At 43.0% G+C, this 23,485-nt stretch overlaps 1 protein-coding gene across 4 annotated transcripts in view; it reads right to left on the reverse strand.

The window, feature by feature from the left end:
* The window catches only part of SPEN (spen family transcriptional repressor), a 66,086-nt gene that overhangs the window by 24,199 nt on the left and 18,402 nt on the right, over nt 1–23,485 (reverse strand). For 3 of the 4 annotated variants that reach the window (XM_040084823.1, XM_040084825.1, XM_040084822.1), the window contains exon 3: nt 19,756–20,232. In XM_040084823.1, the coding sequence (XP_039940757.1) occupies nt 19,756–20,232 (477 nt within the window). Of the gene's footprint in view, nt 1–19,755; nt 20,233–22,215; nt 23,482–23,485 lie in introns of those variants that run through there. The other variant, XM_040084827.1, reaches the window with a different exon arrangement.

The raw sequence follows: 23,485 nt of genomic DNA on the forward strand, positions 1-23,485 counted from the left end.
GAAGTGCAATACGGGTAAAATGTCACTGAGATCCTGTTACCCACCCTGACAATGGTGGAGATTTAATAAAGTGTAATGCAACGTTGGACCAGCTCAGAAACTGTGTAGGAAGAGTGGAGAAATACAGGGACGATGCACAGGTCTGACAATGCTTAAAAATCCCTCCCAGCACTCTCACGTACAGGCAAGAAGTATTACTGTTCTCTCAGGCATATTCCCTGAAAAGAGACCACGTGTGAAAATCATGGCAAGTATTTTGGACAACTGCTGAGGAATAACCTGGAGTGATGAGAATGTCCATGTCCCTGTCCCAGCCCAAGGCCCAAGGGTGGAACAAGATGATCTTTAGGATCCCTTCCAGCTCAGCTCATCCTAGAATTCTCTATGAACCAGCAAACACTATTTCCAAGCTCAGCCTCAACCTCCAGCTTCAGGATATGAAGAATTCAGACCCCAAACCACTTTTTACAAACAATAATTACAGCGGAAGAGGATTTACATATTAGATCACAGAGGGAGTCAATCTAATTCTCGAACTCGGGATCATCCGATGCTTCGAGGAGAGGCAGAAATACAGAGAATATAATGTTATTAAAGCTTGCCCAGTGGGGACACGTCATCCTGCTTCAGTGGCTCATTTCTTCCCCGAGGCACGAGGGCTCAGAACAGCGCTAAAAATAATTTTGTCTGACATAACCCCAGAGACTCTCATTCTCCATTACATGAGCAGCCTTCGAAAAAATTCTGCTGGAATTTTAACTCGGAGGCTGGAGGGGGGGGAGATGTGCCACATACTAAAATAACCCTGTCAGTCTGAAATTCACTGTTCAATTGAATTTTTATACTCCTCTCCACATCGTATTAGAAAAATGATACGCAAGTTTATCTTTTTCTTATCTTAAATATTTCATACCCTTCTTACAAACCTTCTTGCCATTACACCACTTAACTTTTCCATTTCTTTTCTCAGAGAAACGATTTCAGGCTTCTAATAATTTCCCAGATTTGATTTGGTGAACTCTTTTACTGCTTTTTTTCTTTTTGGTGGGTGTTTTTCTTCAAACATTAAAAAAACCTGGTTTTCTTTCTCAACATCTTGGTGTAACAAGCACCATGGCGCATTCCCAAAAGCCCTTGGGCTCTGTCCCCAATTATATTTGGAGGCACAGAAGGCAAGACAATCTCCGTCCCCAAAACACTTGCAAACAATCCAGAAGGATATAAAAACAAGCCAGACCAAAATAAAACACAACAAAAAGGGTCAAAATATGCAGAAGTAATAATAAACATGAGAAAACTCTGCTGCCGGTCTCACCCTCTCATTACAACCCTCCCATCCCATCGAGCCACTTCACACGTTGGTGCCTTTCCCACACATTCTCCTCCTACTCCTCCAGCCCCGGGGGAGGAAGTTCAGCATCACTTTGGGAGAGGAGTGAAAAGCTGAGCCCTTCCTCCTGCCCTGCTCTTCCCAAGGGCAGCTGCCCTGCACCACTCAACTTCTCACCTCACAGATAATAAATAATATTTCTCTTCCCAGCTACCGTCCCTTGTGTTTCCCAGCAACAAATCTCTCACCATCAAGATATCCCTTGACAGCCTCATTTTTCTGCTAAACTGGTAAACTGTCATTATTTCTGTCTCACTTGTGCACCCTCCTTTTGTGCCCTCTTCATTAATGAACTATTTAATCACTGAAAGTGAAGAGTGAAGCATTTCTTCCTCATCTTTATCCCATTCCCTCTGCCTTTCCACTAAATCACCGAACTGAAGTTCTTCTCTGCAGCATTCTGGGGAAAGAACAAACCCAACCCCACACGAACAGGCCCTCAGCGTTCTCCAGGGGTAACATCAGCCATCGCCTACTACTGGGAAGTAAATTGGCAAAGAATACAGCAACTTCCTTAAACACACAAATACAGGGCAGAGAATGTGTGTGGGGAGAAAATGAAAGTAATTCCCAAGCTGACAGCAGCGCCACATGGTTCAGCAGCCCCTGGGGAAGGCTAAAATAGGACTTTAGGGCTGCAGAACCCTCTGCCCCGTGCACACTTCCACTTTCCCTTCTTCTATCTCCCAAAGCCTTTAGAATTCCAGTGTGCTGAGATGGTATCTCCTGAGCAAGAGGCAGCACTGAAATGATTGGAGCAGTTCTTTAGAATGGTGACGGGCTATTTTTACAGTTTGGGTTGTTTGTTTTTTTTTTTTTTAATGAGGACGTTAAAAATATGGAACATGCTGTTAAAATCACAGCATTCCACTAGAGGAGAAGTATTATCTCGGGATATCACCGTTAGATATCCAAGTGATGACACAGCAGTGTAACAGGCTGATGAATTGTACAAAGGAGCCTAAATTCTGTGCAGCTTTGGGAAACAAGGATCATGCTGGTAACTTCCACTTCCCCAGAGAGTTTTAGGGATATGTGTCCCTTAGCAAAGCAAGACTTTCCAAGACATTCCAGAAAAAAAAAAAAAATAGTCATTTCCTGACTATTTTTAGACAAGGAAAAAAAATATTGCAAGAACAATCCTCCCTTTCTTTAGGGAAATCCCCATCACTTTTCCAATTGAAGAAACATGGATATAATAATTCAAAAGTAAGTCAAAGGTTTGATGTTCTGTGAATGGGAGAATGATGGAAGAGTTAATTATAGCTGCTGTGTCACCCAGTTATAGCTCACAGCACAATCAAAATAAAGCATCTGACAGGGAATTATGTGGAGTCTTGAGCAGCAAAATACAACTCTTTTTCAGCTTTAAAAATACACAGATCTGAAGCCTGAAAGCTGCTCAAGGACAAGTTCCCAGAATATTAAAATGAGAATATGGCTTTGCTTTTCCCTGTGAGTAATTTTGAAAACAACCACCCGTTGCCAACGCAGAAAATGAGTTATTAAAAATTCTTCTGGCAAAAGTGAGTTCATAAAGCTTTTAGAATGAGCTAGGGAAATTTTAACACAGGAATATAATAGGATAGAACAACAGCTCTGATAAACAACTCCTTAAAAGTATTCCAAGCATCAATAGGTTTTGGGGCAGGTAAAAAATGGCATAAAAATAGCTTTATAACTTAATTTTGGGCTTCTGCTACCAGCATTAAACCCGGGGTGATTTTTTTCCAGAAGCAGAGTGTGCTCTGGCACTAAGCCTTTTCCCAACATGGGAAAACCTGCTCTTCCACATCCCTGTAAAGTCAGCGGAGCAGAATGCCAGCGTGCTGGAGAACTAACCTCCTGAGCTGTCACAACACACACGCGGCGCCGGGAGGGAGCTGGGAACGGCTCCTCCGACATCCTCCGCCGTGCTCTGCACTTCTCCCAGGAACGTGCGATCACTGGAGAAGAGTTTGAGTATTTAACCAGGATTTCAGATGCTCTTTTGTCCAGCCCAGATACTTCTAAAATCAGTCCCAAACTACAGCATCAGAGCATTGAAGAAAAATGATTTTTGCATTTTACTGCCAGCAAAATCAGATGGAAAAATGAAGCAATAAGAGAGATTGTTCTTAATTAAACAAGGGGTGGACACAAAGTCTTTCTCTTACACATGCACTTTACTATGGGTGCAGTTTACAAGCTCTTTTAAAACACTTGTCTGCATCCCATAATTACTTATGAGTATATAAGGAGGTGTACTCTTACTCACACTATTTATGTATCCATCTATCATCAATCATGATAAAATCTACTCATAACTTGCAATATTTATCTATGTATCTAGTTTCCATTAATCAAGATTAAATTCATTCGCAATCCAATATAAATTTTCTCCACATGAGCTGATTCCTAAAGCCTCAACATGTAAGAAACCCAGCAATGGGGTTCAGACCCAAACAGACCTGGTTTCATGGAATCATGGAATGCCCTGTGTTGGAAGGGACCCACAAGAATGATCACGCCTCATTCCTGGTCTCAGTACACTGCAGCTCATTTAGCACACAGAATTTTCCTTTGCTCAGTTATAAACGTGAAGATAACATTTCAAATCCAGGCAAACCACAAACCGCTTCTCATTTCCAGAGAAATTTCTCATTTTCAAGCAATTACAGTCTGCAGGGTCTAGCAGCGATGAAGTTACGCTGGGTTTACGTGTGAAAAATGAAAGCACTGAGCGGAGAATACAAAGCCAGCTGTCCTTTGTTCCCACAAAAAGGAGATAAAAGAGAGGCTCCAAGCCTGTCGATGGAATGGGAGACCCGCTGCTTCCTGTCAATGGCAGCGGCGCTGAATCAAGGGATCTCACAACCTGCCCTCCACCCTCCTGCCATTTTAAAATGTGGCACAATTGTCATTTCTGTCCGTTGATTTATCTGAGAGCAGTGAGTCAGCTGCAGGCTGGGGACTCCCCACAAGTGGCAGGCGGGACACAAAGCTGGAAACACAGATGGAAATATGGTGGCTGCCGTGGAGGATAAAGCAGAGGGCAGCTTTAACATCCTACAGGTGCTGAGCTGCCAGTACAAGCTTAAAAAAGCAAAACAAAGCCAACCTGCTGATGCCCAGCAAAGCTGTGACTGCCCATTCCCTGGAAGTTTCCAAGGCCAGGTGAGACAGGGCTTGGAGCAACCTGAAACAGTGAAAGGTGTCCCAAGCCCATGGCAGGGTTGGAATGACATGAGCTTTAAGGTCCCTTCCAACCCAAACCATTCCATGATTCTGTCATTCTATGATTCTAACCTCTGTTGCTGGAGCAAGTTAAAAACAAAACCACCTAAAACCAGTTTAAAACCTTTGCATTTTTCATACCAAATTTCAGCTGTGAAAAAATTAATACTTTAAATTTTTTTATAGCTGACTTCAAAAACTGTTTAACCAGATCTGGTGAAGCATCCAGGATTTTTTTTTTTTTTTTCCTAACAGGAAATATGCAGAATGATCACTTTTTCCCTGCCAAAATTAACTTGAAATCAGGAACTCTGCCTGTCTCAGCTCGACTCAACACCCTGTCAGAATAATCTCCAAGTGAAGATTATCTCCTAGAAAGATCTACTGAGGACAGGCTCCATCCCCGCTGACGGCGGGTTATTCTTACGGCTGATGTCAGCAGCAGATTCCCAAGCCGGGTCAGGAAATCCAAAGTTAATGTACAGTCATCTCTGAACGGAAGCAACAGGAACCCTCGGTTTTTCTCCCTGTCCCTCCCTTTCCAGATCTGAGTTAAGTCACCGTAGATGATCTCCGTGCACAAAACACCAGCAGTGACAGTGCTGCATGATCAGATCTATCCAGAAGTCACAAATCCTTGGGAGACTTTATAAGCTTTGGAAAAAACCTGCTCGTTAGGTTTCCACAACCTGGGAAAACAGCAACAGAAAATGCTCCAAGTTTCCTGAATGTACAATGTGTTGTTTGGGAATAAAAAGAATTAAAAAGACCTGATTACTGCCAGCCAACACCCAGAAAAATTTGATGGCAACTGCCTAAAATAAATGATTAAAAAATGCACTGTATTCCATTCTAGCAATGGACTAAAGGATCTCTGCCTGTGAAACACTTTGACTTCTGGATGGAAAATTATATATTGGAGCAATATATGCACAGGGCTATTACAGACTGGTATTTCTGACCTACTGATAAATATTACATGAACCTCAGAGGATATTTAACCAGAATTTCCCGTTCTCTACACACATATGTCAAAAATGCATATCCAATCACACGTTCCTTCCTAAGAACAGCAGTAGCCCATTCCCACAAAACTCCTGACGTGACCCTGTTAATCCAACAATCCAGGTGGCTGTTCGCCACACTCAAGCAGGAATCACAGAACCCCAGAAGGGGACTGGAAGAGACCCTAGAGATCACCTCATTCCAACACCCTGCCACAGGCAGGAATAACCACAATGAAAATTCCAGAGGTCTAGGCACACAGTGAGCAACTCCTTATCAGAGCTGATTCCAGCACTGACCTAAATATCCAGCAAGCAGCAGGCAGTTGTTCTTTACACACGACGTGTCCCACGCCAGGGTATTTGTATGGGAAAAAAAACATTTCACACACCTGCGGAAATAAATACCAGGGGTTTTTCCCTCCTTCAAAGGAGTTGTTGAACCTGAAGTTGAAGACGTCAGAAAACTCAGGCCGACCTCTGAGGTTGGTTTGTATGAAGAGATCAAGAGGTAACAAGCCGTCGCCGCATTTTGCCAACTGCAGGTGAGCGCTGAAGGGGCTCAGCCCACACAGGGAAACCACAAAGAACCTGAACCCCATTCCTCCATGTGCAAACGAGGCTTTCCACTGGAAATATGGATGTAAGAGGAAGGGCACAGAAAGCCACCTAAACATTCCCTCAGCGTAATTACCCTGTGCCCCTCTGGAGCAAAGCTCGCCGGGATGTGAATCCGTGACATTCTTGGCACCCGTTCAAGCCACTGAGAACTTGCCACCCAAAGAACTTTGGTTTGTGCATGTCACACACGCTGCAGTATTTAACAGCACTCAGCTACGATAAAACAATCCAGCAAGAGGGGAGAAAGGCCAGACCTGCAGCACAGAAACAAAAACAGCCACAAAACGGACGCAACAGATAAAACCAGCATCTACAGCTCTGAAGAGAGAGAGCATTAAACACTGCAGACTAATGAAAGGAGGACATCCTCCTTCCCTTAACTTTTCCGCTTTACCACGGCCAGAGAGAAGGCTTCAATGATCTCCTGCTGGGCTGGAATCCTAAAACCAAAGAAATAAAATTAAATTATGTTTAAAGGACATGGGAAAGCAACACAACCATGACAACTCCATGTCCTTTATGTGGCCAACTAACGCACACTGTTGCAGTATTTATTTCAGTCTCTGACCAGCAAGTTTTTGAAGACACAGCCTCCGGGTACTATTTACCATATATTTATCCCAAGTCAAGTAAGTGGCTTATTACCATTCCATTTGCATTTCTGTGACAGGCCATGTATAAATATATACAAATATATTTACATCAGCTATTTTATCCTGCTGTCTGACACCTGATCTTTGATGAAAGTCTAAAATGAAGCACAGAGAAGATGGAGACATTGCTCAGAAGGACAGACTGCTTCCACCCCCAGAACCACCTTCCCGTGCAGCCCTCAAGAGCTTCCAGACAGCCTTGGGCTCCTTTTAATTCTTCCCTGCAACTAAATAACCCATTATGATTGTTAAAAATATGTGTGTTTATATTAATTCCCATCTGGCTGAGGACATTGCCCCCAACCCACAGTCGCTCCTTGACCTACATCCCCCTGTCCTTGGGCTTGAACTTCATCCAGTTAAGAATTTAAAACACTAACCTGGGGGAAAAAAGTTTTGGTTACAAACACACTGGCCTATCTCTGGAGTAAAGAGCTGACTCAGCACTGACAGACAACAGCTTCCCACTGCTGGCAAGAAGCTGCTCAGTCCCTGCACTCCCCACGCTGGCTGGTGGCTCAGATGTGGATGGGTTTGGTGTTGAATTTGGGAGCAGCTGGAGTTACCTGCCTACCCAGCCAATGCCCCTTTGAACCATGGATGCTCCCTGGGAACAGTGGGATTGCTCATGTTCCAAAAGAAACCCTGGGAAGCCAGAGGAAATGCTTTCTCAGCAAATGGCCATGGTGACGGAGCTCAGCGCTGGGAAAGATAAAAGTCATTGAGGCCTTGAGGGTGAAGTACAAAGCAGCTCTTCAGCTCTGCTTTCCCACAATTAAACTTCCACCGATGCAAAGAGGGAAGAAATAGGGTGGGTGTGAGAATGGGTGAGCAGGATGAGCCTCCATTTAACATCACCTACACAGAGGGAATCCTTGGGTCAAGATCCCTCCTGAGAAGTCCTGCTGCAGCCACCCAGAAATCCCACATCCTTCAGCCTTGCTCCAAATTATTCCAAGCACAGCCAGGACATGCCTGAGGAAGAGCTGCTGCTCCAGACAAAAGTTGGCCAAAAGCAGCATAATTGTGTTAAAGGGAAGAGCTTTTGCCACCTATCTGCCGATGATCTAAATTAGTATTTTGAAACTGACACCTCAGAGCACATGAAATCGTTGGACAAAAGCCATATTTTAGTACCAGATTCATGGGAGGCTGTCTTAACATCCACTGCAGATGGAAAAGGAAGGTATGAAGAGGCCAAGGGCTTTGCCCAAGGTCATTCCGAGAATCATGGAGGGCACAGGCTGAGGAATTTGATCTTCTGGCTCACGGGTGTCCGAGTCTTTCCAAAATACCAAGAAAGCAACACAGAATCATTTAAGCTGGAACAGAGCTCCATGATCAAGCCCAACATTTAAAGGCAGTTTCCTCAACAACAGCCGTGCTTTCATGAAGGGACCTACTTGGCATCCTAGGAAAAAACACCAAACTACCCTAAGCACTGCCTATGAGCCAGGAGAGCGAAATGCCACTGAAAATCCAACAACCACTGCATCCAAGTAGGCTACTACGCATTTACTCAAGGAGCAAAAAGTAGCCTTAAGAGCCCTGTCAAATGAATTCTCGGGAATAAGTACTTCTAAATACAATTTTAAAACCATTTGGCATTGACTAAGTGTTGAGCACTGGGCATCTTTCAGAAGAAAAGCCTTTTTCAGACATATGCTAGAACAAAAAGAGCCCTTGCACTGACTCACCTCTAGGTTACTGCAGTTACTTTTAAACATTAAGCTGCCAGAAGATCATGACAAACAGCCCCATGGATTTAATGGTGTCATCATGTTTTAGAAAAGCATCACACCTTGCCTTAAAAAAACCAAGCCAGGCACTATTTGCATGCACTGCCTCCTCCCAAGCCAAGGCACTGGGGTTTTTTTAGCAATACACAAAACACCATTTGTTGAAAATCCTGATTTGGAGCAGTTTTGAAATTGTGCATCCTCTCCTATAAACAGAATTGTTCCTGGGATAGGAGTTGAAGTGGAAGGCATGCCAAGATACACAGCTGAGCTTAAGTGAATTTGGGAACATGCAAAGCTTAATATAGAAATTCCCTTTATGGCAGATAACACCGTGGAAGTTTGGTACTTCTAAAAATGGTCACGATTGTCCAAAGAGAGAAATCCAAAGGAAAATGGACAGAGCAAACTTAGCTCTCCATCCAAAATAAATTCATTTATCAAGAGTGTTTTATAAAGAGGGCTTCTATTCCCTTACATCTTAGAATCATAAAATACTCCTTCTGATCTAAGATTCTAACAGAATCCTCTACAGCCTTTCAAAGAAACATCAGAGAGACGAAGGGAAGAATAATTATGGAGGGGTTTTTTTGCTTTTGTTTTTAATGTCCCCTTTTAGATTGACAACAGTGACTGGAGGAATCACAGGAGAGCTCTGTAAAACCAGAATGGGAGCTGCTGTTCTGGAGTAAAGGAGTACTTAAAATGGAAGGCCTGGGGAAAAAAAAAAAAAAAAGTAATTTCTGTGATCTCAGGCAGCATAAATTATAGACAGAAGACATTTGATGAGTTCTATGCTAAGGATTAATTTGCCATTTAAAAATGCAGGGAACAGATGGATCTCTTGGCTAGGACTATATTTGGGAATTACTTCATTTTGCTGCCTACATGCAAATAAAAATACAACTAAAAAGTAGAACTTTTTGTGAGCGTTCACATGGGTAGAAAACACTGAAGTAATGAAAATAAAACCAAAAAGAAAATGTCAGTATGAAATAGGTAAAGTGCCACAGCACCTACTGTGCATCTGCAGGAGGCTGGGAGCGAGAACTTGATTTTATTTGTTGAGCAACTACAGAGAGTAATGCCAGCCTAGGAAACTAAATTTGAAAAAAAAAAAAAACCAACCTCAAAATCAACCCAGCAAACCCCATATCATATGACAGTGTTTGCCACTGAAGAGTAACTTCTGAAAAAGCACCTTGCTGTAACTTAATTCCATGGAATTTGTTAGGATTCAGCAATTACATCACCACACAGAGAAGTCCAGGGATTCTCTTTCCCAAAAGCCTGGGCCAGTTCCATTGCACTGATCAGGGGGTCACAAAGCATGGGTGAGAACTTAATTTGCGAGAAAAATACAGAAGTAGGGGAAATTCCAGAAGAAAATGCCTTACACCTCCCTGGACAGCCCTGGCCTCCACCCCACCAAGGCAGAGGCTGGGAAAGGAGGAGCGGCACGAGGCTATGGCACTGGCACCGTGGAGACAAGGGGCAGAAGAAAAGTCCTCTGAAGAATTCCCACAGGCAAAGCCCATGCGCTTCCCTTATAGGAGCCAGTGCTTTCAAACCCCCAAACCATGGCAGCCACACGCACAGGATTAAGCACCTTCCTTTTTGCCATGTGATTTCTTCGACTTTGAGGGAAACTGCATATTAAAAACCAAACCCAACATCACCTACCGAGACAACTGTTAGACACCATCTCTGTTTCTCCTCTAGCAACACAATGAGCCTTTCCTCCCTCTCTCCATCTCAAAAACACACTAAACATTTCATCCAGCAAAGCCCTGACCTGTGCAGAACGTCCTCGATGTATTCCCAGACTGTGGAACAGGGGTAAGCACAGCTTCACACGCGTTTAGAAGACGAAGAGGAATAGAAAATCTGTACTAACCTGACAGCTTCCCTTCTGTGACTATTCATCCTTCACAATCCAACAGGACACACCAGCCAGTAAACAAACATGGAAGGGAGGGACCAACTTCAAAGCAAGTGTGTAAATCTTACATAATTTGAGGGTTTGAGATCTTGCAGCAACCTCTTACCCAACGAGGTGTCAGATGATCCAAGGAGGTCAGACCTGTAGCAGCCACAGTAAGTAGGACACTGCATCTCACTCAGTCCAGTCTGGCACTGTTTGTCCACAGGGACCTGGGGCCTGGCATTCTTGGGAATTCGCTTTCAGGAGGAGAACAGTGCCTTTCTTTCACATGTTATCACACAGAAAAGCTCTCTGCTCTCAAAAGATGAAAGATAATAAATATCCTTAGAGCCGTGAATGCCCTTAGAGCCATGATCTCCAGCAGATGTGTCTTAGTTGTTCTTGATTTTTAAACTGTTTGACGAGGTTCTCATATTTTTGCCCAGGTACAGAACTGATATTTCTGGACATCTGCAGAGAACCTCCTGCAACCATGGAAGAAATGAGGATACAGCCCTGAAAACCACTTCCCTCTCATAGAAAGGATTCTCCAAGAGGTACTTTTCCTGTCATCCTGGATTTCCAAGTGTCTTCTAGCCAAAACCATCATTTTGAGCTAAATAAAGCAACTGAGCACTGAAGCGCAGACATTTCTCAAAGAGAAGGAATTAAAAGACTCCACATCTTGTTCCTCCAGACAGCAGAGTGCACTCATGGCTGGAAGGACCAGGAAACAAAGGAATAGGTCCCCGACCTTTGTTACAGGCCTCTTGCGAGGACGGATCACAGAGAAGTCCTGTTTCTAATTCCAAAGCTATTCTTGTTCTTATATTAGGCACTTAATGAATAATTATGCAAAGACTTTCTTCACATGGCATCTACACAGTGCACGTCTCCCTGCTCCTCCTTTTGGAAACTCAGCTTCAAGATTTAAAAAAATCTGGACCAAGTCCCACACATATAAACTTTTCCTCCTCTACAGAACATATCAAACCCTTCACCTCTCTCCTGAGCCTGTGATTTTCCACTCAACAGCCATGCTGCATTCCCCTCTCCGAGTGGCATTACGAGCTGACTGCAAGGATCTAGAGTGGGATCCCTAATCTCCTGCTAAGAAGCTTTTGCACTTAAACCCTTGATGCCATCATTTGTGGTTTCGGCGTTCGCGACGTCGCGGCTGGACTGCGCTCAATGCCAGGACGGAAGGGCAAAGCTAAGCGCATCAGGTACACAGTTAATTTGATGGGCAAAGATCAGGGGATGATACTATTTTTTATTTTTTCCCCAATAAGGCTTATTTACTATTAATTCCCATCCCTGTGACCTTATTTAAGTACAGCGTGTTTCACCAGAGATTGTAAGGTTAATGCCCAAGTCGCATCGATATGCCTCGAGGAGACCTGCTCTCCCAGCCCTTAGGCTTTAAAGGGAGGGTTCTCCTTCTGCATCTATGCCTCTGGCAGAGCCAGAAAGATCCTCTTGGAAAACAAACAAACAAACAAACAAAAAAAACCAAACCAAAACAACAAAAAATCAACAAATCACTGTATTTGTGAGTCCGAAGGGATGTGGCGTCTAGGCTTTAATGGGAACACATACGGCTGAGCCCAGGCAGTGACTGGATTTTTCCTTTGATCTCTATAATGACTGGGTTTTTTTTCAAGAAGCATTCAATACAGCCTTCCTCTCCTGCTATTCATCCCTCCACGTGAATATTCATCAGAAATTATTAAACTGCCCTTTATTCCAAAGGTCTGTGCGACAGGGATTCTCTGTCCCACCTCTGGTGCCTGCAGTGCCTGTGTCTCCGTCTGAGCTGCCTGACTCCAGCACTGCAGCAGATAAGCTCCACTTTCAGACTACAATCCCTCTAATCTATTTTAGTCACGATTCACATCCGAAATGTGTGTGTCTCCCAAAGAAAGGGGAATCTGGACCACTCATGCAGAGGGAAGCAGCCGCATGGCACCACACGTTTCCCTTGGCTTTCTCGGGGTTGCTCCCCCAGTGCGCAGCAGGAAGAGAACACGAGGCACATTTCTTCCTGCCTCCAGGATCCCTCAGACTAAGCCTGGCTTCTGAGCAGTAACACGGGCAGCTTCAACTTCCCTGACCTCAGCTAATTCTTTCCTTCCCTCAGCCTACTCAAGATGATTAAGCAAAATACTTGGAAGGAAATCAAAGCCTTAAAAACGCAATTAGAAGTGACCATTTTGTTAATACGCGCACGCACAACCCCAAAGTCAAACCCAATCCAACAGCACCTGACCTTTGGAAAAACAGCAATTTTTAGCAGCTCCCACGGACTTAAGGAACAGCCCAAAGTCTCCCACAACGCTGGTGGGAGTACTGCCATCCACATAGCTCAGGTTTTTCCCACTATTTCTAAAAAAGGAAGTTAAGAAGACATGAAATTGCGAACACTCACATCAGACAATGGCTCCCACAGACCTGCAGCTGTCCAGGGGTGACTTAAAAATATAATTTTTAACACACATCCTTCCACACACCAGATCTTTCTACCCCAGCTGAGGAAAAAGCAGGTTCACTGAAGGGTCTGGAATGAGCTGGCACAAATCCTCATAATCTCTAACAAAGATTCTGATCTCATTGCAAGAAACCTTTAAAATACCAAATAATAATAATCTCTTTAACAACGATAAAGTCGTTTGAAATTATCAAAATAGTTATCATAGTAATAAAACAAATATTTTCCTAGGGCAATTTTCACTTCATCCACCAGCAGCTTAATATATTTTTAAGACTCCTTTCCTGAAATAAATTTGAAAAAAAGATTTTTTTTTTTTTTTTTTTTTTTTTTTTTTTTTTTTTTTTTTTTTTTTTTTTTTTTTTTTTTTTTTTTTTTTTTTTTTTGTCTGCACTTTGAGAAAGCAGCAGTTGAGCTTCTGGACCCTGACACAGAAACAAAGCCTGACAGCCCAGATTTAGATAAGCACCTACTTCTGCACATTTAGGAAGAGGCTTAATTGCTTTGTCATTCAGAGCCAGCAATTACCAACTATTACTGGGAGTGTGGCAGTGGTGGGGGGTATTAATTGCAGCCAAATGTCCACTCTTTTTTGGGCAGCTCATGCCAAGAAAATTAAGTACTAAATAAAAAAGAAATTAAAACCCCTCTTGGTTATAACGTTTTAAAGTATTTTGTTGTCTATTTATATGCAAGGGGTGGGGGAGGAGTGGATTCTCCCAGCAGGGCCAACAAAGATGGAATTTCTATTTTATTTTGAAATTGTGTCCAATCACGGCAGAGGTGGTATTAGGATGTTGCCGCAGGTTCCAAAATCACCCTTTTAGGATGTTTTCGGGGCTGATTCCTTCAGCCAGGAAACCAGTGCTTAACTTCTAGAGCGAACAGAGCATTCAAGGTTTTAAAAAAAATAAATAAATGACCTAAAATCGGTTGAGACGGAGAGAGGGTGGTTTTCCACCCTCACACACAGGCGCTGCTACTTCATTTCCCTGCGCTGTGTGAAGGGAAAACCTTGACGCGGAAGCTACGACTGTTCCAGTGCTAAGGTGGGGGAGGGATTCTTTTATTATTATTATTATTTAAAAGGCTTTTTTTGCGGCAATCGCGGTGTTTTTCCGCGGGACTCGGGCGGCCCCGCCCCGGGGGCGGCGCGGCGGCCCGGGCCGGCTCCCGCCGGCTCAGACCGGTTCTCAGCGCAAACAACCGCCCCCCGGCCGCTAGGGCCCCACGGCGGCGGAACACCCGCTTTTCCTCCAGAAACACCCGCTTTTCCCTCAGAAACACCCGCTTTTCCCTCAGAAACACCCGCTTTTCCCCCCTCCCGAAACAACGGGGTGAGGCGGATCCGCGGCCGCGCCGCCATTACAGCGGTGGGCGCGCTCCGGCCGGCTGTGAGGCGAGAGAAAGCGGCGGGGTTTCGGAGCGAGATAAAAATCTTATTATGCAACGCACATTTTTAATAGATTATTGTCGAGTCCAGGGCTGAAGTAATGCGGGCTGTCAGCAGCTGGGGCGAGAGGCTGAGGGACGAACGGGCTGCGGCCGCTCCCTCCCAAGGGCCCCGAGGCACCATTTCTTCACCATCCGTGAGGAGAACTTTGATACATTCACGTTATTTTGTTTTCCACAGAAGGATCTATTTATGTGGTTACACACGCACAGGTACGTCTTTTTCGGCATATCTCGAGTATAAAGGTCTGCTTTCTGTATTCTAATCTCTCCAAAGCCATCTGAAAACGTTCTGCCTGTGCTCAAACTCAAGAAACCCGATACAGTCCCAAGGGTAAAAAAGCCACAGTTAAAGGATAGTCTCGGTTATATTTAGCTGGGCAGCAGCACAGGCTGACACGAGCAGAAACACGAGGAAGAACAAAGTGAAAACGCTCGACACTTCGTAACAAAAAGCCTGCGAGACCTGAGGTGGATTTTTTTTTTTTTTTTTTTTTAAATTTTTCTTTCCCTAGTTCACATTTTGCTCTGCAGAGAGAACATTAAAGCAGTACATGGACTTATGTGAACAAAAGGTAAGGATGAGGTGTTTCACCTGACTGACAGGATTTGCTGTTGCCTTTGTGTAATGGAAAAGGCTTCCTGTTCTAAGAAATTCTTTAATTTTCTGTTATAAATCTTAACCTAATTCTTTCCCAATACAAACACAAGCCTGCTCAACCCTGCCGTTCTACCAGAAGAGATTAAAAATTTTCAGCTCATCTCTGCACTACCCAATGTATGTGGAATTATTTAACCTCGACAAAAGCTATCTCACAGATGCTTCAATAAAGACTAAACAGCTATGTTTAATCTCATTTTTCCTGATTTTTCATCTGTCCTCAGCACAGGCATCTCCAAACCCACTCAAAATCCCAAATCCCAGCTAAATCAGTGATTCATCACCTCTGGCAGCAAACGACACAGGAAGGAGGAGATGAAGACAATGGTAGAGAAAGGTTTGCATTATGTAATGAAACTAAAACTCATTTTTTTCTACTTTCACTTCAGCTGTTAAAACAGGGTAGGAAAGTCCCTGACTAAATAAAATACACAGGAGGTTTCAGGGAGCCTGTTTTTCCCATGATTAAAATTCTCTTGGCAGTATTTTTCATCAGTTTATTTCAATATTAAGAAACACAGATATTCCATTCCAATGGTAATTCCTTGCTCCAGAAAGAATGTCATCACAGAGAAATCTAAAATTAAAACCAATCTCTAATTACCTTATGCCTTGCCCACTTGTCATGAGAACTTTAAATGCAGCTATCAGAATTGAAAAAAAAACAAACAAACCCCTTTCAATATCTCTAAGTGCAACTTCTTCCCGTTTCTTGATTTCGGGAAGACTGGAATAACTATGCTCACATAGACCTTGGTGAATATAGAGCCAGTGTTGTATCTAAGCTAAAAATGCTCTTTTAATTTCACAATATCTATTTCATATTACAAGCTGTAGAGAAATAAGTCATCTAACTAATTATTCATCCAACTCCAGCGTCCTGGAGATGAGACAACCAAATAAACACTCTTAAAAATAAACTGAAGGTGACTACATTACACACTATAGGAATTCATTCATTTAACTGGTAAATCCCCCAGCATCCTCCACATCAGACAACTGAATAAACATTCTTAAGAAATAAATTAAAGTCCAAGGGAAATCTCGGGTCACTTATCTGTAGATTGAACACATGGGGTGTTCACGCTTTCACAGCCTGGACATCACCTACAGGAAATCAAACACTTCTGCCTGGGTTTTTGTAAATTAATTCAAACCCCATCCCAACAAGGATTTTAGGAGCAAAATGCTCCACTTTCAGCACCGGGTGGTTCAGCACACTGCTGCAGCAAAGCTTTAAAAATAATCACTAACACATGGAGCAGCAAGAGATGTGTCAGGCTATTTGACATTACAAAACTGAATCAAAAACCCCAGAAATTATTGATAGCACACCTCAAAACAAGCAGCCTAGAAAAGAGCTTTTTCTAAACAAAACCCAAAACCTCCAAAAAATAGGGGGATGTTTCCAGGAGGTTGGGCAGGGCACAAACAAAATCGGGTTTGCTTCCTATGGGAAGCTTCCATCCAGAGCCAATTTCTTCCATGACACAGTACGGAAAATATGTTTGCTAATGTATCACTTGTGGTGTGTGTCTGAATCACCAAAACGAAGAAATTGAAGCTTCTGGTGGTGGCAAAATACCATTTTCAAGGGATTTTTGATTCTTTCAAGGTGATGAAAAAATTCCATCAACCTTCTTCTACTATATGGGTGGGGAATGAGCAATCTCTCACACTAAGAAGACTTCCAAACACAAATTGCTCCTCAAATCCATGCAGAAACCCATCCGCATCCACCAGCTTCCTCAGCTCAGCAGGCAACTTCTAAGAGGCCACAAAATGCCCCAAATAAAGCCTGGCTTCAGAGAATACTGTTTTGGGGTTTTTTAAATTTGTTCTTGCTGGGTTTAGTTTCTTAAATTATTCCCTTGCAGCTCCATTACCTGCAAAGGCCTCCAAATAGCAAATGTAAAGCCAAGTTTAGTTGCAATGCAAGATAAAGGCTTTTTTGGGTTGTTTTTTAATTTTTAAGCAAACAGATCATGTTTCTTCAGTATTGTCCAGGAAAATCAACTCCATTTACTCAGTGTTAATTTACTTCACACAGCTCTTGAAAACCACAAGCAAGGAAACCCAAACTTCTCCTTCACAACCTTTCTGCTGCTTTTTCACAGCTCCTGAAGGACAGTGCCCAGCACAAAGTTCCCCGAAGTGTTGAACACCCACAGTGTATGCCAAACACTCCCCAGGGCAGGGAACACAACTCCGCCAGCTGAGACCAACAGGATGAGACCTCAGTGACCAAGTTCTTAAACTTCAGAAGAATGCAGTGTCATAAAGACCTCAATAATACCATGGCCTCACAAAACTGGCCGTTTCCACTTACAAAAAAAAACCATTAAAGAATCTCTAGCTTGCTAAAATCCTCCGGACCACCATGGAAATCACAAGCAATATTTATTTTCCAGACAAATGAAACTCGATATATTACACAGCGAGTGAGAGCACCGAACCAGGGAAAAGGAGGTGAGGCAGCATTTGCTCACCAACAGGGTATGAGGGGCTTAATATTTACATGGCTAAATTCAAAGTGTGTTGAAAATTAAACACTTTGTGCTTTGAAAGACTTCAAGGCCAGATAGGGTTTTGCTTCCCAAAGTAAAGAGAGGGTTAAATGTTATTATTATCTGATTGCCGAGAAACATGTAAAACTCTTTTCTGATCCTTCAAAATTAAATATACAATCCACCAGATTCCATTACTTGCCTGACTGAGTTTGATTTTATTGTATTAATAAGAAAAAAATGTTTTATTTCCTCCCAGAGTATCGTCTACTTTTCCATTACTACAACTAGAAATTGCCAAGAAAATGAAATGCTCAAGCACAGCAGATGCTGCTTTTCTTCTCATTAAATCTTAAAACTTGGTTCCAATGGGATCATATTCAGTCCTCTCAAATTCAGAACAGGATTTCATCCTGCCTCGACATCCCAACAATGACATTTTATAAATATTACGAGTTTCTTGGACGCCTTTCTCATTCCACAAGGAACAGAGAAGCAGCAGTAGAGATTTTTTTCTTCTTCCCCTGCTTAAAATTTTTTTTATTAAACCTTAAATGTAACCAGCCCTCCTTTCAATCCATTTTCTCTAGGATTTTTTTGAGACCTCTGGAAGTCTCAGATTTTTCTGAGCTGTAATAAGTGTGAAAAAGCTTTGACAAAGGGTTGTCTTTATTCAAGCATTAAGGTCTCATTGAGAGAGGTGTTGGAAATAAACACGTGCTTAAAGCAGCCTAAAAGTTGTCTTAAATCTTCACCTGCTCTCTAGCCTAGACAGGACCTGGATTTCTAAATCCAGGCGGGGAAAACAATAATTAAAATAAGTAAATAAATCCTTGCGTGATTCTTTAGACATGAGGGGGTGGGGCAATCAGGAGACACTGATTTCCTCATCTTCTCTTCTGTACACTCTCCATGGGTGTCAGCCCATCTCACTCTTCCAGAATGTTCAGCATTCAAGATTTTTGTGAGAATAATTCCCTTGGTCGGTAAAATTCCGCTCACAGTGATAATCACGATAATCACAGAACCCTAGAGTGGGTTGGAAAGGACTTAAAGTTCATCTAATTCCACCCCTGCCACGGGCAGGGACACCTTCCACTATCCCAGCTTGCTCCAAGCTCCGCCCAACCTGGCCTGAGACGCCTCCAGGGATGGGCACCCTGTGCCAGGGTCTCACCATCCTCACAGGGAGGAATTCCTTCCCAATATCACATCTAACCCTGGCCTCTGGCAGTGGGAAGCCATTCCCCCTTGTCCTGTCACTCCAGGCCTTTGTGAAATCAAACACTCTACTGATACACTTATTTACCTAATGAATATTTTCAGTTTTAGAAAAGACCTGGTATGCAAAGGAAAGGCTGCCAACTCTGCAAAGCCTCCTGAGGAGCAGAACTCTTCGCCAAAGAGCATAAAACCTTTATGGGTGCAACCGTAACTTTGTGGTTTCTACTCTTAGAGTGAATTTACTCTTAAAAGGCCAAATATCAGAGAGACACTTCAACACGAATTTAAAAATTATTAAAATAAACCCGTAATTTCTAACACCTTCTCTCCCCCGTAGGTATTTTGTAAAGCCATGCAAATACAGAGGTATTGCAGAACCAAGGACATGGGAAAGGCATCCCCAGGAATTGCAAACTTGGGTTATTTTCTTTTAATTCTTCCAAGTCTACAATTTTTGCTGTGAGGCAGCAGGGGGAAAAATGGGAAGGCAACAGATCAACCTTTTGAATGTCAGCGGTGTCAGGGAACAAGAAGAAACAGAACAATACCGCTCATCATTTCCTAAAGTACGTTGAAGTGTGGCCTGTAAAAAGTAGTTGACCTTAAAATTTGCTTTTTCTCTCAGCGAAGCAAATAAAAGCGAGACATTCTCCAGGCACACGAGCGCCAAGGCCTTGTGTCTGTACACTCCTGCTCTGCCCAGCCACCTTGGAAAATAACAAAGAAGAGTACCAGCATTCCCCTTGGAACCCTTGGTGCCAGCTGAGCCTTTCCGCATTTCACTTCCACATCAACGACCAAAGCTTTGCCACGGAACAACTCCTCGGGCTCGCGCCTCAGGAAACGACCCGCGCAGCCCACAGCACAGGGACCTACCTGTCGCTGCTGGTGCTGCTGCTGCTGCTGAGGGAGTCGCTGCTGGAGGATCTGCTCCGGGAGCCGCTGCCGCTGGGGGAGCGGGCGGGCCGGGCGGCCTGGCTGGCCAGGCGCTGCGGGGACTGCGTCCTGGACTGCGACGAGTGCGGCGACCGGCTGCGGCTGTGCTGGTAGTTCCGCTCCGGCCTTCTGCCTCGTACCTCCCGTGTAATGTCATCCCTGTAGATATCCCTGTGTACCACACTGGGCAATGTAAACTGCTCCCGGGCCCTAGGTTCGTATCGGGGGTCGTGAGCGTCAAAACGGTTTGGACTTCGGCTCCGAGAAGTGTAATAGAGCCCGTGTTGTAAGGTCCGCTCCCGAGGGTCTCTATAGTAATCCTGATCGTAATGTCTCGTCCGATCAAATCCGCCCGTCCCCCGCTCATGGTGTCCATAGGCACTATGTTCATAAGCACGCTCCCTGTTATCTGAAGCCCTGCATTTGGGAAGGGGGAAAAATATTGCATCAGAAAGGGGCAGGCACGACTAAAAGCAAATCATGCAAACACTCACAGCAGCACTCAACTTATTGTTGCGACTGCTTCTCCACTAACCAGCAATAACCTATCAAGCAAACAATGACAAACTTCGAAACGTTTTACTTGACTCCAAAATTATATTTGTATACAATCAAGCTGAGCAATCATTTTGGTTTAATCACAGTATGGGGCTTTCATGACCAGCAACTTGCCTGCACAGGAAAAAAAAATTCTGCTTTCCCATGCAAAATCCTCATTTTAGTTGTTTAAGAAAAACTTAAAAAATGTTTGTGGACATTGTCATTAATTTTTTCTTTTCTCTTCATTTTTGCTTAAGAGCTTGAACTTTTTTTTTTTTTTTTAATATGGTAATTACTGGAGCTCTTGTAATTACCCTTCTGCAAAAATGGCATCACAAATTGGGCTGTAGCCATGAAAGCCTCCATGCAAAGCATGACCCAAAGGTAAGAAGCTGCTTTCAAAAGGGGTGGCATAACCCATAGAGAATCTCAGAAAATTAGGGGGTTTTGTGCTGCTGTCTTAAAATATTTCACCCTCTTAAGAGGGAATTTTTACTTTGACCAGATTATACACTAATTTCTTGTAAAAGCTGTGGACCCTAAAAAAACATCTCTATTGCTAATGCTGGAACTGCAAGGATGCAGGTCCCCAGAACATACTAAGACCCTACACAAGGACTGGAAATCCAGTTTTTAGGCGATGTTTTTGTTGCGACTGCTGCTGTTGCTGCAATCACAGAATTTCTATCTGCACAAGCTGCTGCTTTCTAGCAGCTACAGTCCAGTTCATTTCAGTGTTTTGAACATTTTAAATTGAGAAAGGCTCGGTGTTGTTCTGAGTTAGTGTGATATCTCAAATAAAGAGATAGTTAAACTGACAGATGAAGGAACACTTAAACAGTTGAGTATTCCAATTTAGACAAGTACCAGGATGGTACGTCTTAGTTACATCCACAAAATGGAAGATCCAGAATGGTTACACTGAACATATAAAAAACATTTCTAAAATTCTAAATATGTCAGGGTAGCCAAAGTTAATTTAAAAATTAATTATCCATCTTATGAAGGACATTTCAACCTTTTTTTTCAGCCTTCTCTCTCAGATTCTTCCTTCAGAATCTGTTATGAGTCACTTCAGTCCCCTGAATCCTGATAACCCAATTCTGCCTTGTGCCTCCTCCTCTCCTGCATCACAGCTCTAGTTCAAATGGCAGAAATATTTCAGGGATCTTTTATAAACTGAAAATGGGATTTGAATCTTTTCTCGATTAGCATCTCAGGAAGTTCCTTCCATTCTTTCTCCAATGAATCACTAGATCCTTAATCCTCTCAAAATATTCACTCTCTGTTAACTTGTATCTCGTATCAAACTTTCTACAGGGCTCCCTCACATCTTGCCTGCATTTTTTTCTCTCAAATTATATGTAAAAAACTACTTAACCAGTGCAAAAGAATGCCATTTACTTCTCCATCTGCTTGAAATTCATTGTTGCATTTCTATTTCCATTACCTCTTGCTTGCAACAATGGAAGTTTGAAAGCTATTTCAGAATCTGGCACAGAAACATGTCTCTGTTTTGGTTCTTTTTTTCCCCCTTTTGAAGGACCAAGATCAACAATTTTACAAACGATTGCATTTAGCATCCTATAAAGTGTTAATCAGTGAGAGCTGATTTAATGAGGTCAGAGAAAAAGCAGTATTTTCTAGCAGGTTACTTCTACAGAGCTGACAGAAAAGAACAAATCCTTATCCACGAGAAGGACACAGAAGACAGACAGAGGAAGCAGAGCTGAACAGCTACTGACTACAGTGCTTTCTTCATTTATCTATTAGTGCTAAGTGCTACTGGAGTTAGTGGAAAGAGAGGGTTTGACTTGGGTTAGGAGAGGGGCTAATATACACAGGGCAGGACATACCAACCTTTTCCAAGTGTGGAAACACGACCTATATTCCCAATTAAATCTAGGGAGAGAATTGTGAACATAACTTCCCCAATTTTGGCCCCTCTTACAGGGGTAATCCACCTTCTTAATGGGCAAGGGTGTCAAATGATATTTTAGATGAACCAACAAGAAAAAAAAATTCTTAGTGACAAGACACAAAAAAAAAAATTCCACTGGACGGAAGTAGTCCCAGACTGAAACCATAACTCTGAAACCCCCAGACTTCTTTCTTGAGACAGAAGGCACTTAAATAGATCCATAATTTTAATCTCCAGCCCTAAGTCTGAATCAAGCAGCTGGTAGAAGATCCCCCGAGGCCCGAGGGCCCTCCTCACGCTGCTGCCAGGCATCCTCTGGCCGCCTTGGTAACCATCCAGCCCAGTCACTTCTCACTGGTGTATCCACAAACGGGTATTAGCACCACGTCCTTAAAGCTAAAGTATGTTTAATGTGGAGCAGCAGAGAGCTTTTTAAGAGACTAGATAGTAATCCACTCCCCATGGCTACTGGCGTCTTGACTGTATACCATCCAATAAATTCAAGGCAGTAGTTCTTATCCCAGCTTTAAAAAAAAAAGAACTATAATTTCCAAAATTTAGTAATGTCCGTCATCTCTTTTTGCCAATACCATCAGAAAGAATAATCCCAATAACTTGGAAATGATGTAGATCCAAAATGGAACCATCACAAGCTGCCTTCGGTCTTCTCCATCCAAGCGTTATTTCCATGGCTAAGTGTTGTCGGTAGAATCCAAGGGGCCGCATCATTAAAGTCTACTATGAATTTTGTGGTGACAATCCAATTAACATACCCACTGCGTATAGTGAGAACTGAGAGCTAGGCATCAAGCTTTCACCGAATTCTAGGTTCTAGTATTCCGAAGATACTCCACAGAGAACTTCACCACATGTTGTAGAGTAAGATAGCTCCATCTGGCAGCAGGGATACATCCAGCAAGGCCTTAATATTATCCAAGAAATGGGAACGCTACTTCTAGAAAAGAGTAACTCCAATATCGATGCTGGCCAAAGGAAATCTTCCATCTTAAAACCACCTTATTTCAAGTGTAGGTAGATATCCAACCAGCTGCAGGACACATCCTTTATGGATCCACAAGGTACCAGCCACTGGGATAGAAATCACTTCCGTTTCCAACCCAAAATAGGAAACATAGATAATTCCCAAAATTTTAAATCCATCTGGGGGCCCTAGATACGAGTTTGTGTTTCTCACCATATCAAATACAA

The sequence above is a fragment of the Hirundo rustica genome, chromosome 22, assembly GCF_015227805.2.
Source record: "Hirundo rustica isolate bHirRus1 chromosome 22, bHirRus1.pri.v3, whole genome shotgun sequence".
Classification (NCBI taxonomy): Eukaryota; Metazoa; Chordata; class Aves; order Passeriformes; family Hirundinidae; genus Hirundo; species Hirundo rustica.